This window comes from Capricornis sumatraensis, chromosome 14 (assembly GCF_032405125.1).
Source record: "Capricornis sumatraensis isolate serow.1 chromosome 14, serow.2, whole genome shotgun sequence".
Classification (NCBI taxonomy): Eukaryota; Metazoa; Chordata; class Mammalia; order Artiodactyla; family Bovidae; genus Capricornis; species Capricornis sumatraensis.
The window spans coordinates 39,101,912-39,121,115 of record NC_091082.1 but is presented as its reverse complement, the minus strand read 5'-3'; the positions used below and the strand labels follow the sequence as shown (position 1 = coordinate 39,121,115).

Sequence of the window (19,204 nt, the reverse complement as noted above, 5' to 3'; positions counted from 1 at the left end):
AAAAAAAAAAAAAAAAAAAAAAACTTCAAGGGACACCAGAGTCATGTTGTAATTCTAGATGTTATGAGGTATTAATAGACTGCCCCATCCACCCATCCCATCGCAGATCATGAAATGCCATGAGGATGTTAGCCTCCCTGCATGTTTGGGAGTCATCGTGACTGTCAGAATCTTAACATTTTTATTTCCCAGGTGTTGTGTGCATCAGGCCTTGATTCACTTTGATGGTGCTCCACATCAGGCCCTTGGCCCTGAATCTCACCACCAGACCTGGGAGCAGAATCCCATATAATACAAGTGGAGAACAGAAATCTATTCAGTATGACATGACAACTGCTGGGTCCTATTTTCAGAGTCAAGGGCACTAAAATGTACTGATAATGGTTACTAAAAATAGCAAGAAAGTTTAAGCCAGAGCCTTTGCCAAAAAAAAAAAAAGTCTGGCCTTCCCAATACTTGTTTGATAAACCTTATTTATTAGAATCTACCCAATTTTGGTCTTCAAAATCCAGATTATTGTGAGACATTTGCTATGTGCCCACGTACATTTGAATGTTACAGAGTGCTTTCACATACTCTAATTTAGCATCTTGACTCTACCTATCCAATTTATTCTTTCAATAGCTTTACTCTCTCTCTTTTTTTTTTTACTTGAATTGTTTGTTTTGGCTGTTGCACTGGAGTAGAGGGGAAGAAAAACTAAGGTAACTACTTGGAAAGTGGACCACAGGCCCTGCACATGTCCTTGCTTGGTGCTGCCTCTGTTTGTAAATATGTTCTCTGAAGGTCCCTCGTTAGGTTTGGCTGTTGGTGTACAATCAAAGCACCAGGCTAGGTGCCAGAGATGGGATTTCATAGAGAGTGCTGAGGGCAGCAAACCTCTGTGAGCAGCTGCTGTAGATCCTGGGCTCCCTAATGGATATGGCAGTGGAGATACGCTCCCTGCATGTGAGGTGACCTTGTCTCACTTATTTATGATTATTATTAAGAGAAATGCTGGCTGTCAGACATGATCAGCATAAATCAAAGGCAACTTCTTTAAGAGAAGCCATAAAGCTCCTCAAAGGAAATTCCTAGCTCGATGGCTGGATTTTACAGTTACTGGAGATGTTGGGAACTGCAGGGGAGGCAAGCAGTCACCTGTTAGTGGAGGTTGCTTTCGAATTTGGAAAACTTCAATTCTTTTGTTATCTCCTTAGTGAAAACAAACTAGAAATATATTACTAGGAAGATAACCTTGAGCTCTTTGAGTGCTTTGTAGTGCAGGTAGAGAAACCAAACATCCCGATGGTTCACCTTTCCAGTCCCATTCCTGGAGATCTGTGCTGGTGGAGAGTAAGCAGAATTGGGCTTTTCCTATGGGCATGGTGCAGTGGGAAGTCTGAGCTAGAAAGGCAGGAGACCTGGGGTTTTGGGTTGTGTGACATTTAGGGAATAGCTATACTTTCTGGGCTTCAGTTTTCTCACATAGAAGTAAAATGAAGCGGTTGGTAGAGAACCACCATGGTCTCTCTATGCTCACGCTGTATAAGATGATGCAAATAACATAAAGAATATTGATGATAATATGCCTTCCTTTCCATAAGATGATGCATAGTCAATGGGATTTATTTTTAAGTTGTTAAACATTGATCAGACCTCTTCTGTGCTGTTAGAGCTTGGTGATATGAAAGTTGCAAGTGTGTTTGGGAAGGGGCAGGTAGCGTAGAAAACCAAGCCACTGTGAGAAGTATGTAATCTCATTGGAGAGCAAAGACAAAGAACATGAAACAGAGAACAGTGAACCAGGAACCAAGATGCATTGCCAAGTGCTGAGTGAGGAAGTGAGGGCTACGTGGAGGAAATATTTAGACAAAGATGGCCCAGAGCAGCTGAAGAAGGCTATAGGGAAATACTGGGATTCAGCCAGGCCTTGAAGGATGCTGGGACAAAGGGCATTGTCAGCTGAGGCAGCTTGGGGCAGTAAGAGCATGGTTTATGGACAACAGAGTGGGATTAACTCAATAAAGGTAATAGTCTTAATGGATGTGATTATAAACAGAAAACGTAAGCCCAGATCAAGTTATTCCTTGAGCATCTGGCAACTAGGATAAGAATTATTGCAGTTGGCAACGGGGAGTCATTTATAGGTTCTTCGTTGAGAGTGTCATAAGGTGACAGAAGCTGTGGGTTGCTTTTTGTGATGGATTTTTATCTGTCCCTCCACCGTTCCTTGCCAGCCCCCCTATGACATGCACGGACATGTAGGTGTAACTGTTAGGCATGAAGTAGTTATGACAGCCAGTCCAGGTAGGGAGCAAATGTTCAACCTGTCCATAGGTTAGCAACTGAAAATCAGTTGCTAAAAGTATATGAATCAGTGATGGGCAGTGTATTGTGTTGCTGCATCAGCTGGGCCCCGCCTGAGGCCCCAGCTTTCCACTGATAGCTCATTTATATCACCCATTGCGTGGGCCCTCCCTGACTCTCTCTCTCTCTCGTCTTCCTCATGTTCCTCACACTTGACCCCACACCTGGTGCATTACCCCCTTGGCTCCTTTCTTTCTCCCCGCTTGTCTCTCAGGCTGGCTAGGGAAATATGAAAATTAGATTAGGTTTAAGGGAAGTTCATTTCCACTGCAGCAAGCCCCAGTGTGGTGTGACCCCACATCCAGAAAGCCCAGGAGAGAAGCTAGCCAGGGAGCATGTCAGTTCCGAGACGCACCCAGGGCTTGACCTGCCTGGCAGGAGCTTCTCTGAGGCCTGTTCAGCACTTCACTCAGCCTGTCAAGTCCCTAGAGCTGGGCTGGGGCAGATTACCATGAATCAGGTGGACACCGTTGATTGATTCATTGGTTGGTTGACTGGCTGGTAGTGTGGTCCTACAGGTTAGCTGAGTTCTTTTCTATGTACTTCTGATTGCATGCCCTGCTGGTGACCCGTGTTTTAAACACTGAACCCAACCTCTTATTTTCTTTCCCACTCTAAGCACCAGACACTGTGCCTTCCCTTCTCTGGGACATGAGTAAACATTACTGACTGATGGGTTCAGTTTACAGATCTTCTGCCCTGGAATCTTTGACTGGTCACTCCTCCAAGGGCCTAGAGCACCATGCTTCACTCTGTCCCCTCCCCATGGTCCATTCGGTTCTCAGGTGCAATCTTATTTTGTTTTAATGAATTTCAGGAAACACAGTGGTCTCTAGCTTAATGGAAACAGGGCTAAGGTGAGTGGTTTGCTGGCTGATATAAGATTACTAGAGTGTTTCTAAGAGACTTCATCTAGAAACAGATGAGAAAGGGTTCCAAATAAAACAGCTTTTTGACAATAAGTTGGAAAAAATAGAAAAGTCTGGCTCCCTAAGACACTGAGGAAGCTCCTTAGAGTGCAGTGTGGGTGGAGGTGGGTGCAGGGCTGAGAGGCACCGAGTGAGCATGTGAGGGGCCTGGGCTCTGCCCAGAGGACAGGTCCATTACCGGGCATCTCCCCATCTCCTCTGCAGCCTGGGACAAGCTCACTCATCAGTTTGAGCCCTACAGCTGCCCATGCAGCCACATCTGCATCCATCCGGGAGGCCTGGGGCTGGCTGGCCCTTGCTGGTCAGTAAATCCATGCTCACTGATCTTTCCCCTCCCCCTCCTCATCACTGATGCCTGGGCAGCCTTTCAGCATCGGTGCTTTCTGCTTTTTGACTCACTGTCTTCCTAGTGATGCTTCCCTGGGTCAGAATGAAGATGGAGGGTGATGGCCGGAAAGCTGATATGGCGGGCTCTCCATGGGTGGCCGGGGTGGGCATCTGTATGTCCCTCAAGGCATGTTGTGGGCCTCGGCACTTGGAATGCCTGTGTTTTCTGACACTTGACCTAAGAAGCAGCATCTTCAGATTCAGTGTGGACACTGTTATCTGCACTCAGTGATGGTAAAAATGGAAGGCCTGACATCAGACTCCTTGCTGGAGTCATCAGCGCTGTGGAGAATAGGGTGGGATGGGCCATGACAGGTTGGGGGCCCCTCCAAACATATGCAGCTGGCAGACAAGCCTGGAGTGGCTGGGAGAACAAGGGATTCAGGTCAAACTGGGGCCATTTCATGCAGCAAAACTGTTGGCACTTATCAACTTTAGGTTTTTTGTTTAACACTTGACGTCTCCATGTCCATACAGAGTGCTGGGCTGATGAGCAGGGAGTGATAGAGAAGAAGGAATCCTTCTGATGACCCACTGGCATCAGTGGGGAGGCTGGTTCAGGATGAGTGGTCCCAAACCAGACAGCTGCATCTGACAGGTCCCACACCACTATAGCCTGACTAAGGCGTTTCCCCAAACTTCCAGGAGCCTGGAATAGAGTGGTCACTGGCAGGGACTGGGCTCAGCAGAGAGCAGGAAGCATCTTCTTGAGAGCATGCTGGAAATCCAAGAACTCGTATTTCTATGGGGACCCAGACCAAAGCCCTGTGGTCAGTTCTCTCCAAGTGATGATATGGCATTTTGGCACCATTGTTTCCTATGCTGTTTCTAGCAGAGCGAGGGCACCATCTCTCCCTCTGAAATTCCCTTCATAGCATTAAACTCCATTTCCTCTGGTCTTACCACATTCCCCTGGCCCCTGTCCTCAATTTTCCCCATCACACCCCAAGTAAGATTACCAGTGTATTTCTGGAGGAGACATGAGGGGCGGGAAGGCCCCTCAATAGTGGATGCAAGTTCTAGGTGATATCAGTTCATTTGTGAACCTGATTTTCCAGTGACCAAGTTCAGAATGAACCTCCATCCATAGTTCTTCAGGCAGTCTGTCTATCAGATCTAATCCCTTGAATCTATTTCTTACTTCCACTGTATAATTGTAAGGGATTTGATCTAGGTCACACGTGAATGGTCTAGTGGTTTTCCCTACTTTCTTCAATTTAAGTCTGAATTTGGCAATAAGGAGTTCATGATCTGAGCCACAGTCAGCTCCTGGTCTTGTTTTTGCTGACTGTATAGAGCTTCTCCATCTTCGGCTGCAAAGAATATAATCAATCTGATTTCAGTATTGACCATCTGGTGATGTCCATGTGTAGAGTCTTCTCTTGTGTTGTTGGAAGAGGGTGTTTGCTATGACCAGTGCATTCTCTTGGCAAAACTCTATTAGCCTTTGCCCTGCTTCATTCTGTACTCCAAGGCCAAATTTGCCTTGATTTAGTTTTCTGGGTGTGACTCAGAAAACTAAGATCATGGCATCTGGTCCCATCACTTTATGGCAAATAGATGGGAAAATAGTGGAAACAGTGACTTTATTTTGGGGGGCTCCAAAATCACTGCAGATGGTGACTGCAGCCATGAAATTAAAAGACACTTGAAAGAAAAGTTATGACCAACCTAGACAACGTATTAAAGAACAGAGACATTACTTTGTCAATAAAGGTCCATCTAGTCAAAGCTATGGTTTTTCCAGTAGTCATGTATGGATGTGAGAGTTGGCCTATAAAGAAAGCTGAGTGCTGAAGAATTGATGCTTTTGAACTGTGGTGTTGGAGAAGACTCTTGAGAGTCCCTTGGACTGCAAGGAGATCCAACCAGTCCATTCTAAAGGAGATCAGTTCTGAATATGCATTGGAACGACTGATGCTGAAGCTGAAACTCCAATACTTCGGCCACCTGATGCAAAGAACTGATTGATATGAAAAGACCCTGATGCTGGGAAAGATTGAAGGCAAGAGGAGAAGGGGACGACAGAGGATGAGATGGTTGGATGCCATCACCGACTCTGAGTTTGAGTAAACTCCGTGAGTTGGTGATGGATAGGGAGGCCTGGAGTGCTGCCGTCCATGGGGGTAGCGAAGAGTCAGACATGACTGAGCGAGTGAACTGAACTGAAATTCAGAACTCTGAGAAGATCCAAGATAGCCAGTCACTACACACAGGAGAAGCCCTTAGACTGCAATTCACTTGACACTGGGCACTCACTTCTCACCCTGGCAGGGCTTGATTGACATGGTGAGGAAGTTGAGAAGATTGAAAAAAAGCATGATAACAGAAATTAGCCTTCAGAATATCTCTATCAGGATACTGTAGCCCTGTAAAATGTCATTCTCCTTTCAGGCTTCTTTACTTTTCTCTCACCAATCAGGGTGATCTCTGCTCTCATCTCATAGGGTGCCCTGGAGAGATGAGGAGGCTAATAGAGAGTGACCCTAATTCCTGATATTTTCCCATCTGTGGTAACAAGACTCCTTGGTGTTCCCCAATGGGCCCTGCCTCCTGGCATCACCCTTGATTCATCCCCTCCCCTACTCTACTAGGGTTGGTCTCTGTGTCCAATTGAATAAGGTAGATGAAAGTGATGGTTATGTCACTTTCAGGATTAGGTTGTGAAAGACACTGGAGCTGCTCTTTCTTGCTCTGGGTAGATTGGCTGCCATGCCATAAATAGCCCTGTGCCGAGGCCCACCAGGCAGTGCACTGAAACTCCTGCCAACAGCCACAACATTGAGCTTAGAAGTGGATGCTCCAGCCACAGTCAAGCCTTCAGATGATGGCAGCCCCATCGCGTGAGCTGAAAGCTTGACTGCAGATCACAAGAGCCGCTCAGCCAAAACTGCCTGCTCCATCAGCCTCTCCCAGATCCCTGTCTCATAGGAATGTGTGAGAGAGCCAACATTTGTGATTTTTAGCTGCTGGGTTTAGGGTTAATTGGTCACACAGTGATAGATAAGTGATACACCACCCATCCCATGAGCCTCCTCAGTTCTTCCCCTTTTTCTCACATAAACAGATTCTTAGAGTCATCCCAGAAATGTCTGGACCCACGCACCCAGTGAGATGGGTGCACTGAGATAGATGCCCATATGGCTTCCCAGATGGTGCTAGTGGTAAAGAATCCACCTGCAGGACAGGAGCCACAGGAACCATGGGTTCAAACCCTGGGTCAGGAAGATCCCCTGGAGGAGAGCATGGCAACCTACTCCAGTATTCTTGTCTGGAGAATCCCCATGGACAGAGGAGCTTGGCAGACTACAGTTCATAGGGTCGCAAAGAGCCAACTGAAGCGACTTAGCACTTGCAGCAGGCACAATGCCCATACATATACCTCCCTAGGGGCTGAGTATATATTATCCAACTGAGAAAATAGGGCTTACCAGGAGTCCCATGACAAGTGTTTGCAGCCTGAGGAACAAGGGCCAAGGCTCCACCTGAAGGCCGCTCAGACTCTCCTTGTCCCTGAGAGCTGGACATCTTCCCACTGATGCTCGGTGCTCTTTAGCCTCCATGCATGTTCTGCAGCAGCCATGTCTCACTGGAGCTGAGCCCCAAAGGCACAACCACTGGCTCAGAGTCAGCTGGCATGCTTGGGCCAATTAAAAAAAAAAACCCAAACTACCGGATGGTTCATTTCCATTGTAAGGGACACAGATATTTACTTCAGTGGTTGGCATCTTCAGTGGTTGGCATCTTCAGTGGTTGACACTTCCTAGTTTCATAAGTTAGTGTGTGTGTGTGTATGTGTGTGTGTTTGCACATGCATACATACACAAGATAAAGATCTGGCCCCCTACAATGAGATTTGACATGAAACCAAGCGAGCCTAGAGGACAGAGTACATTCTGTAGGGAAAGTTGACTCTGTGTTTAGAGTCCCTCGTTGTCTGCTGAAGGAAAGACTGCTCTGAACAGGCGTGTACTGCCCTGAACGCTGCTCCACCACCACTGCCACCACCTGGAGCTGCAGGGAGTGGCTTTTCACATTCCTAGCTCCCTAGGTTGGTGAGAAGGTTGTCCTGTGCCTTGGTTCTTTTTCAGAGTTCTGGCTCTTTTTCTCTCTGAGCTTATGGTATTTTAAGCTTTTCTTAGCAGTCACTGGATCTCTTGAAGCTGGAGAAAAGTACAGTGTCTTCTCTTTGGAAGGGTCATCACATCACACAGGCCACACTGGCCCAGCATGCAACAACTGGAATCGGGGAGGAAGATGGAGAGAGAGTGGGGGAGAGAGGGCACTCACTCCTTCAGAGTTCCCCAAACACTGCAGGGGTGTAAGGACCAGCTGTAAAGACCAGTGCTTCCCCTTACGGCAGCCCACTGACCGATATAGCCCATCTCGTGGGGCCTCCAGAAAAGTCTCACTGCTTTGTATCCTTCGTATTCTCAGGGCTGCTGTATCATGGTGTGTATGTTCTCTTGCCCTCCTTCACTCTCACTCAAATCTGACTTTAATGAGGTCCATTCTGGTAGCTCAGGTGGTAAAGAATCTGCCTATAATGCAGGAAACCTGGGTTCGATCCCTGGGTTAGGAAGATCCGCTGGAGAAGGGACTGGCAACCCAATCCAGTATTCTTGCCTGAAAAATTCCATGGACAGAGGAGCCTGGTGGGCTACAGTTCATGGAGTCGCAAAGAGTAGGTCACTATGAATGACTGGTCAAAGACACACATTCTATCTCAAAGCAGAATCAGCTCAGCCTCTATATGCAGCTAGCCAAGGCTTCCCGCAGACTCCAGAGGGATCACATATCCATTCTGAGTTAAATTAGATCTGGCTTCCTTCAGCTTCAAGATAAACCTGTTGGGATGGTGTCATGTTTCCCAACCATCCTCCTTCTAGGAGGAAGCAAGCTTCCTAATGTCTGGTCCTGGTGAAAGAAGGTGCCAGGTGGGTGTGTGCCTCATGAGATGCAGCTGTTTGAGGCAGCACCATGCTTCCCTACCAGGAGGCCAGGCCTGCAGCCTTCCACCAGGATAGGGGCCAGAGCCAGGGGAACAAACCTGGTAGTCACCCAAAGCAGGAGGCTAGATCCACTTCAGATGTGGGTGAAAAGATTAGACCCCATCCTCAGAAGCCAGGCCATGGTTTCACTCACTCATGTCACCAGTCACCAAAAAAAGTGGTGCTTGGTGCACTGGGGACCCCCGTCCTGACAGTCCTTTAGTGATTGCTTCTTATAATCCTCTAGAGACCTGCCTCTTAGGGCTCAAATCTGCATGGTATGTGTTGGGCTGCACCCCACAGGCCTGCAAACCTTATAGTTGGCCCAGACTGAAGAAAGAGCTGGGAGACAGCAACAGAGACATCAGTGGTTTAGGGACAGGGGGTCCTGAAGTGACACCCCACCTTGTGCAGCAGGCAGGACACGGCAGCAGGTTTCGCTACTTGGGGGAGAAAGAGGCTACCATTTACACGCGCAGTTGATGTCAGGTAGTCTCATTGGTTACCAGGGATTGATTAAGCCCTAGAATTAAGAGGATTGGATAGTCATGTGAATGAAGCCGGGACTGGTTAAGCAGGGGAATGCATAGAAAGCAAGAGAACAGCCATCTTAAATGGCATAACAGTACACTTTACCCCTACATATTCTGCTCGGCCCTTACAATGTTGGCCCACCCCTCTTCCCAGATATCTCTGGGGTCCAGATATCGAGGGGCACTGCAACCAAATACCACAAATGCAATACAGACCCCAGCAGCTAAGAGGTGGGCAAACTTTGGAGCCAGATGCTTACCGGGTCAATTTTTCAAGGAAGTCTCAAGGACGACAGAGGGATCTCGCTGCAGACCCAGCAATCAAATTCATTTCACAGGGAGGCTACCGTTGGTTTCCCAGTTCACAGATTCCCTCCCCTCAGACTAGGGGTAAAATAGAAGATGTTTAACAAACACGATACAGGTAAGATCATGACCCTGAAGCAGAATACAGGCAGTGACAACATCCTGGGATATCACCATGCCCGCCTGTGGTCTTCATCCTGGTCTGCAGTACCACCCGCCTGTCCATCCTCAGTCACCGCAGCCTACTATGTGCCATGTTCTGTAGTGTTTGATCATAAGCCATCCTTTGGGAAGATCATTTATTATCTGATATTTCTTATTTTGGTGGAGAATGTGGGCAATGGATTTTTTTTAAACAAGGTAATGCTAAGACTTTGGGCAAGTTATTGAAGTCTTTTGTACCTTACTTTCTGCTTCTGTGAGAATTACATACTAGGCTTGTCTGTGACAGAAAACCCAATAACAATATAAGATTAATTTTCTCATGTAAAAGTCTGTGTAGGGGGTTTTTAGGGCAATGCGAATACTCTGTGTGATACTATCATGGCAGATACATATCGTTACACATTTATCCAAACCATAGGCCGTAAACACCAAGAGTGAACCCTGGTGTAAACTATGGACTCTGGGTGTCCATATGCGTGACGACATGACAGTGCAGGTTCATCGGCGGTAACACATGTACCTCTGTGATGGGATCTTGATGGTGGGGGAGGCTGTGGGTCTGTGGGGCCCAAAGGTATATGGGAACTTGCTGTACCTTCCTCTTAATTTAGCAGTCAACCTAAACCTTCTCTAGAAAAAGTAAGTCTTTTTAAAAAAGAAAAAAACTGCATAGGCGATCATGTGAAGGTCTCCTGGGTACCAGGAATCCTGGCTGCTTGTCTCGTTTATCTGTTATTTACAATCTTCACGTCATGGACTGGGCAGCAGGCCGTATTCCATCTGAGACAAAGGAGAGAGGACAAGGAGGGCAGACCTCACCTTTTCAGGACACTTTCTATTACAGCTGTTGCAAAGGGCACTTCCATTGCACTGGTGGAGCTTAAGTCACATGTACTACACAGGGTACACCTGGTACCCTGTGCATCCAGCTCCCACTCGGGGCCTCTTGCTGAGGTTGAAGAGGAGGGCAGGTACTGGGGGATAGCTAGCAGTCTCCCTCACAGTGTGTAGAGCATGTCCAGTAGGGCCTGGTGTGAGCAGTGCTGATTCCAGTGTTGTTAGAAGCAAATAAACTCCTCCTGCTGCTGCTGCTGCTAAGTCGCTTCAGCCGTGTCCGACCCTGTGCGACCCCATAGACGGAAGCCCACCAGGCTCCCCCGTCCCTGGGATTCTCCAGGCAAGAACACTGGAGTGGGTTGCCATTTCCTTCTCCAATGCATGAAAGTGAAAAGTGAAAGTGAAGTCGCTCCGTCATGTCTGACCCTCAGCGACCCCATGGACTGCAGCCTACCAGGCTCCTCCGTCCATGGGATTTTCCATGCATTACTACAGTATCAAATCCTAGCATCTATTTTCCCCTAACACTGAACATCTCTAATTTCATGCTAACACGTGTCCATGCTGAGGGTACAGCCAGAGTGGCTCTCAGTTCTAGTGTCCTCCAGCCCCTGTGTTTTAAGGGGGAGACCCCTGGTGGGGGATGGGGGTTGAACTTGTGGAGATGAAGGCAAGTGCCAGTGAAAGGGAGTGGATGCTGAGGTGGTGGGAGGTTGGAGCATTTCAAACCCAGCTCTGCCGCAGATCGGGGTAGGGTGGGGGTGGAGGGGAGGCTGTCACGCCCCCACCCCTTGAATTAAAAAATATGTTCAAAAGAAATTCAAAAACTATTATCTGTGGACTTAATTCCCTACCTAGGTTCCCAGAGACGGAGGCTCATCCCGGCGCTGTCCCTTGACACCCCCTCCCCCGTGAGAAAACCCACCAATAGCGCGGGCGTTCGCTGGGTGGATGGCCCCTTGCGCAGCACCCAGAGGGGCCTCGGGGAACCTTTTGAGATTAAAGTCTATGAAATCGACGACGTGGAGCGGCTGCAGCGGCGACGAGGGGGCAGCAGCAAGGTGAGCCTCCTCCACCCCGCGCCCCCGCAGGTCCCCTTGTCGGCCCCTCAGGGACAGTGCTTGAGACCGGGCACAGGCCCCGGACACCCCCAGCTTCCGCGCGGGTGGGAGGCGAGGGCTCCGGCCAGCAGCCAGGCCTGTGCACCCAGCTCCTCAGGAGAGCTGCCTATTTCTCCACCTGGAGACGTGGAAGGTTCAAAGACCGGGAGAGCCGGTGGGCTCTCCGGGCTTTTCTGGCTCCAGCTTGGGATGCCAATCGCCTTCTAAATTTGGGATAAGCCTGTGATAGTCCTGTCTCTGTGCGTGGGCATCAGAGCTGAACCCCCTGTGCCCTCCTTGCACAGACTATAAGCAGAAGTATTCCTTTCCATATGAGGTTGCGTGGGCCGGATTGGAGCTGAAGGTCCCCGTTTCCTCCCCTCTTCAACTTCCCTCTCCTTCTCATCTTCATCCTAGGAGGTCATGTGTTTTAACGCAAAACTGAAAATTCTGGAGCATCGCCAGCAGAGAATCGCGGAGGTCCGTGCCAAGTACGAATGGCTGATGAAGGAGCTGGAGACGACCAAACAGTATCTGATGCTGGACCCTAACAAGTGGCTCAGTGAATGTAAGGCCCGTCACTGCGACTCCCGGGTTCACCTACTAAACAGACCAGGCCGAGGGACAGAGACGCTGTCTGAACCCCATCCCTGCCCATCTGCTGGAGGCAGCTTCCCTGAGCTTGATCCCACTCTCCTGGGAGCAGATGGGGAGGAGGGGGCAGCGGGGTGGTGACCATTGCTCTTGCCGGATTATTTCTTGTGTGTCTCAGTCCAGAGTGCCTGAAAATGAGATATTTTTTTCTCCCCCCTGCATGTGGTGGACGATCACCCAGACATGAAGGCTATATTACAAATCTGCTCCCAGGCCACAAAATCACATTGCATATCTATCCTGAAATAGACAAGAATTTATAGAGCTCTTAATGGGGTAGAATGTGCAATCCTAGAAAAGACTCACAAAGAATGAACCAGAAAGAAAAAAAAAAAAAAAAACACATTTTTGAGTGAAAAGAATAACATTCACAGTGTTATTTCCATCTAATAGAAAGCCCAGGATGACAGCGACCATCTAGTAACAATTCAGAACAATTTTGCTCTCTTTGAAAGATAGATTCAATTGTCTCTTATTTATTTGTTCCTAACCATTCCATTTACCACAAAATAAAGCTCAGATCTGGTCCCAACTGTTTCAATGATATGGGGCTCAATGCTGGACAACTTAGCCTCTGGAATAAAATGTGTTGCTTCCACTAGAATTCCTTTCTCTCCTTTCCTATCCCGCACTCACCAGCTCTTCCTTGTGCCTCCCTCTCTTCACGACTGACCCCTGAATGTCACAGCACCTATTCCCAGCATTCCCAGGTCAGTGCAGGGAGCATGAAATACTGGGTGAAATGATCCTGAGCAAAGAGGAAAGGACAGAATTTGCCAGCCTCCTAGCTGTGCCCTGCCACTTTCACAGCATGTCTGCAGGTGGCTTCCTTTCCATAACGATGCAGTAATAACATCACCCTTGAGTACCCCATCGGTTCACGTGAGGATCAAACAAGCCAATAGGAGGCCAGGACGCTGGGGCCAGTTATCACGATGCATCTTATCATGTTGAGTTATACCATGTGTGGTGTCAGCCATAGTCATGCAGAGCCGCTCTGGGTGTGGCTGTGAGACCTTGGGTAAGATGCTTAACCTCTCTGAGCCTTGATTTCCTTAACTGTCAAATGGAAAACATAATGGTTTGCCCATCTCATAGAGTTGTTGGGAGAGTAAATGAGCTACTGTCGGTTGAGTGCTCCTTACACTGCCTGCCAGTGATGAAAGCTCAGTGTTTAGTAGTAGTGTTTGTATTATTAGAGTTAATGAAAATAGCTGTTCTCAAAGGGCTGAGGAATTTGATTTCCTCAGTGCCTGGTTGCCTGATGCACCAACGGGGGCCCCTTGTTAGAAATCCTGACAGAGACACAAACTCCTGCTCTCCAGGGTATTTCCCTCTAAGCTGTGATGGGGCAGACAAGACACGAACAAGGACATTAGCTGAAGTCTGGCCATGGCATAAACATGGAGCCTAATGCTGGTCTTTCCCACCTGTACACACCCTTTTCCTTCTTCCATGAATCCTCTGGCACTTCAGAATCCCAGGGGCACCCATTCAGCAGCTCCTCTTCTTCATTTTTATCCTTTCATTAACATTTTTGAGAGCTGTTTATGCCTGAGGCAGCCTTGACAATTGTCTTCATCTTACAAAGTCACACTTTTCCCAGGAAGTGAGCTGCTTAAACATCGGTACAAATGTAGATGCTTCCAGGAAACAATTGCTTCCTTCTTGCCTTTGTTCATGTCAGGAATCAGTGCTTTTTTTTTTTTTTTTGCTGAGAAAAGTAATGAACAGAAAGAAGGCCACATGAAAGGAAAAGCTCAGAGATTGGCCCTTCAGGATGAATTAAAATCAAGAATGACAAAAAAAAAAAAAAAAATCAATGAGTCTGTATGCTGACTATTCCCTGGATAATAGGCAGGGTGTTTGGCATAGACTGAGGTTCGTGAGACTGTACAGGAGACAGGGATCAAGACCATCCCCATGGAAAAGAAATGCAAACAAGCAAAATGGCTGTCAGGGGAGGCCTTACAAATAGCTGTGAAAAGAAGAGAAGTGAAAAGCAAAGGAGAAAAGGAAAGATATAAGCATCTGAATGCAGAGGTCCAAAGAATAGCAAGAAGAGATAAGAAAGCCTTCCTCAGCAATCAATGCAAAGAAATAGAGGAAAAGAACAGAATGGGAAAGACTACAGATCTCTTCAAGAAAATTAGAGATACCAAGGGAACATTTCATGCAAAGATGGGCTTGATAAAGGACAGAAATGGTATGGACCTAACAGAAACAGAAGATATTAAGAAGAGGTGGCAAGAATACACAGAGAACTGTACAAAAAAGATCTTCATGACCGAGATAATCATGATGGTATGATCACTCACATTTCTGCTTTATTGACTATGCCAAAGCCTTTGACTGTGTGGATCAAAGTAAACTGTGGAAAATTCTGAAAGAAATGGGAATACCAGACCACCTGACCTGCCTCTTGAGAAATCTGTATGCAGGTCAGGAAGCAACAGTTAGAACTGGACATGGAACAACAGACTGGTTCCAAATTGGGAAAGGAGTATGTTGAGGCTGTATATTGTCACCCTGCTTATTTAACTTATATGCAGAGTACATCATGAGAAACACTGGGCTGGAAGAAGCACAAGCTGGAATCAAGATTGCCAGGAGAAATATCAATAACCTCAGATATGCGGATGATGCCACCCTTATGGCAGAAAGTGAAGAGGAACTCAAAAGCCTCTTGATGAACGTGAAAGAGGAGAGTGAAAAAGTTGGCTTAAAGCTCAACATTCAGAAAACGAAGATCATGGCATCTGGTCCCATCACTTCATGGGAAATAGATGGGGAAACAGTGGAAACAGTGTCAGACTTTATTTTTGGGGGCTCAAAAATCACTGCAGATGGTGACTGCAGCCATGAAATTAAAAGATGCTTACTCCTTGGAAGAAAAGTTATGAGCAACCTAGATAACATATTCAAAAGCAAAGACATTACTTTGCCAACAAAGGTCCGTCTAGTCAAGGCTATCATTTTTCCAGTGGTCACGTATGGATGCGAGAGTTGGACTGTGAAGAAAGCTGAGCGCCAAAGAATTGATGCTTTTGAACTGTGGTGTTGGAGAAGACTCTTGAGAGTCCCTTGGACTGCAAGGAGATCCAACCAGTCCATTCTGAAGGAGATCAGCCCTGGGATTTCTTTGGAAGGAATGATGCTAAAGCTGAAACTCTAATACTTTGGCCACCTGATGAGAAGAGTTGACTCATTGGAAAAGACTCTGATGCAGGGAGGGATTGAGGACAGGAGGACAAGGGGACGACAGAGGATGAGATGGCTGGATGGCATCACTGACTCAATGGACGTGAGTCTGAGTGAACTCCGGGATTTGGTGATGGACAGGGAGGCCTGGCGTGCTTCGATTCATGGGGTCACAAAGAGTCGGACACGACTGAGCAACTGACTGGAACTGAACTGGCGTAGAAATATATATGCTGGGATCCTTTTTTTTTTTCAAATTTCCTAATTCTGATGCCACTTTCAAGGTGATCCAATAACATAGTCTGATGTGGATATGGTATGGGGAGCGTTTTTTTTTTTTCTTTTAGACTGGTGTTCAGGAGCCTCCACCTTATTTCGAGCTCCCGTCCTTATTAACTATGTGACCCTGAACAGGACATCCCTTTTCTGAGCTCTGTTAGCTCCCCTACAAAAGAAGTCAGCCCTGATTTCCACCCCAGATTTTCTGATAGCTCGTTGCAGTTCTCAAACCACATTCACAGTCATCGTTTCTTCTTGCTTCTACTCTCCATAGCAACTCTAGTTAGGAAAGTAGGCAGGCTAGGGATGACTCTTGTGTTACTTTTAAGGACCCTGTGCCAGCAAAGGTTAGGTGTGGCCTTCTTGGCAGTCAAGTGCAGGCCTCCTGCCTTGGATTCCAGGGCCACCCCACTGCCTTGGCTGCTGTCCATGCCTGTCCTTCCCACGCTGGACACTCTGCAGCAGCCCACCACCCTACCCAGTCACAACTGGACCAACTAGTAGCCAGTGGCGCAGGAGAGGTGGCCACAGATAATTGCCCTTGAGGAACTGAAGGAAATAGACTTTTAACCCTGTGCAGGTCTGAACTTTAGGGACAGAATCTGGGTCCTAAATCTTGCTTGTCTTCTGAGCAAAGAATTGTAATTATTTTTCATCAAAGTATAGTTGATTTACAGTGTGCTAATTTCTGCAATATAGCAAGATAATTCAGTTGCATGCACATATATATACATTTATATAACATATATATATATACATTTTTATGTTTTTTCCATATGGCTTATCACAAGATATTGAATAGAATTCCCTTTGCTATACAGTAGGATCTTGCTGTTTATTCATCCTATATATAATACTTTGCATCTGCTAATCCCTGACTCCCAGTTCGCTCCCTCACTGCCCTGCCCCTTAGCAAATACAAGTCTGTTCTCTGTGTCTGTGAGTCCAGGAATCTAGTTATTAACATGTGCGTGCATGTTAAGTTGTTCAACTCTTTGTGCCCCTATGGACAGTAGCCTGTTGGGCGCCTCTGTCCATGGGGATTCTCCAGGCAAGAATGCTGGAGTGGGTTGCCATGCCCACCTCCAGGGGATCTTCCCGACCTAGGGATTGAACCCTCATCTCTAATGTCTCCTGCATTGCAGGTGGGCTCTTTACCACTGAGGAACTGCAAGGTTTAGATCCCTGGATGGGGAAGATCCCCTGGAGAAAGGAACTGGCAACCCACTTCAGTATTCTTCCTTGGAAAATTCCATGGACAGAGAAGCCTGGTGGGGTAGCAAAGAGTCGGATAGGACTGAAGCAACTTAGCACACACACAGAGCCTCAATTAAATGTCCGGGATCTAGTGTTATCATTAGAATGGAGGGCCCCAGTACAGTTGGAAGTAGCAAGGGGTTCTGTTGCCGACTTGAGAGCTGCAGAGGGTCAAGGGCACGGCGGTGCTAAGACCTCCCGGCGCAGGCGCAGCAGCCTCGGGACCGAGCCGTCGGGTCACCCTTCCCCGCGGGCAGCGCGTTCCCATCGGGCTTCTCCTTCTTTGCAGTTGACTTGGAGCAGGTTCTGGAGCTGGATTCCCTGGAGTACCTGGAAGCGCTGGAGTGCGTGACGGAGCGCCTGGAGAGCCGCGTCAACTTCTGCAAGGCGCACCTCATGATGATCACCTGCTTCGACATCACCTCCCGGCGCCGCTGACGGGAGCCGCCCGGCCCGGCCCTCGCTCCCGAGCCGCAGGCAGCCGCGCTGGGCCGGCCCTTAGTGCCGGCGCCGCTCAGAGACCACGGAAGGAGGACGAAGGTTGGTGGCAAGTCTGGAGTGAGCGTGGAGCGGAAGGCGAGTTTTTCTTTTGTTTTCTGTAGGGACGGTGCAGACGCCAGACACGCAGGAGAGGAGCGAATGATGGGAAGCCCAAGGGACGTGGAAGCCCCCGTGAGACTGAAAAAGCACTTTGAGGAACCTTGAAGAACTTGTTTGTACATAAGAACTGCTGGCAAAAGAGACCTCCCTCTTCTGGTTTGTGAGAAAGGGCGAGAGCGGACGTGGGATTGTTGTGGAAAGTTAAAACAAAACAACAGGTTTCCCCGAATGACTGATTAAGTGCCTTGCAAATCTTTGTTATTATCCAAACGTTTATGTTGATATTTTCTTGTGTACAGATGGTGCTAGTCAAGATGAAAACAACAACATGAACAAAAAAAAATCGAACACATTTTTGCAATGTATTTACAGCTCGTTTTCTCTTGGTGTTTTAGCCTATTTCTGACTTGCTATTTCTAAGTAAGTTGTGTTTGTAGAGCTCTTTCCTAATCAGTATTGCATATAAATAAATGTTAACTGTCTGCTATGGTTCTGCTGGGAAGGCCACTCAAGCAGAAACTAGAGACTTCTGGACCCAAGCCAGCGTTTCCAGGGACGGTTGGAACCGCAGGTGATGCTCATTGCCACCTCCCACCAGTGACAGGGTCAGAGGGCAGACTTGGAGGTCGATTATGGAGCAGGCGCACGTGAGCTTGAGAGAAATGGGTGTGTCTTCAGGGGGAAAGGAGCCTCTATGACCCTGGCCCTCCTTACCCTTTGAGTGGAATGTTTGTGCTGAATAGTTTCCCCTCCAAGTCCTGAGGCACGTCAGTTCAGTTCAGTTACTGTCTTATCTGACTCTTTACATGTCCTGAGGCACGTAAAACTGGTTCCTTTTTACCCACGAAGCTGGGGTCCTCAACAACATTTTTCATATTCATTTTTATTCCAAAGATTCTGGATCTAAAGAACACTTGAACCAGTTCAACGGAGCCATATTTTTTGTTCCTCAGTTTTGCAAATTTGTTAGAGCAGAGGATTTTTCCCAGTCTGGAGACCTTCTTGGACTTGTAAATGCTCAGAGATGGAAGTAGTATTGGTCCAGAACAAGGAAGGATGGGGGGCGGGGTTACACAACTTTTCTGTTGTCCAGAGTGCTATTTAATGCAAGAAGTTCCAGTCCTTTTGAACAAAAGCCTCCATACCAAGAAAGGACCAGGCCTCTCTGCTCAACCTTGACACCTGAAGGCAGGGAAAGGTTTCCTGTCATACATTACACACCTGTGGGGGCCAGGGTTTCATGCATGTGGGTGTACAAGGCTTGACTCCAGGAACTTTGGACTTTATTCTCAAATTGAGATGTCCATCTCTGCCACAATTCTCTTAGGGATTAGTATACCCATTTTAGTGATGGAAACCCAAAGCATGGAGTGGTCCAGGGATTATCTAATAAGAGCTGTGCAACAGCAGGGTGTTTACCTACCTTCCAGTCAGGGCCTTCTTCCAGGCCTCTCTAGCCAGGCCATTGATAGACGTGCCCAGGATTTTCCAGAGTATTGTTCTTTTTGACCTCAAATGCAACATAACTTCATGAATTTATTTCCAGGCGAGGCAGTCCTGGCTAACTGACTCCTCAGCCCCAACTGCTCCCCAAGGAAAAAGAACAATTGCATTTG

The 19,204-nt window shown here is 47.6% G+C and overlaps 1 protein-coding gene across 1 annotated transcript in view; it reads left to right on the top strand.

The window, feature by feature from the left end:
* The window catches only part of KIF26B (kinesin family member 26B), a 508,250-nt gene extending 490,824 nt beyond the window's left edge, over positions 1 to 17,426 (top strand). The window contains exons 13-15 of the mRNA XM_068986463.1: positions 11,356 to 11,558; positions 12,015 to 12,165; positions 17,278 to 17,426. Of these exons, the coding sequence (XP_068842564.1) occupies positions 11,356 to 11,558; positions 12,015 to 12,165; positions 17,278 to 17,426 (503 nt within the window). The remainder of the gene's footprint in view (positions 1 to 11,355; positions 11,559 to 12,014; positions 12,166 to 17,277) is intronic.
* Positions 17,427 to 19,204: the final 1,778 nt, after the last annotated feature.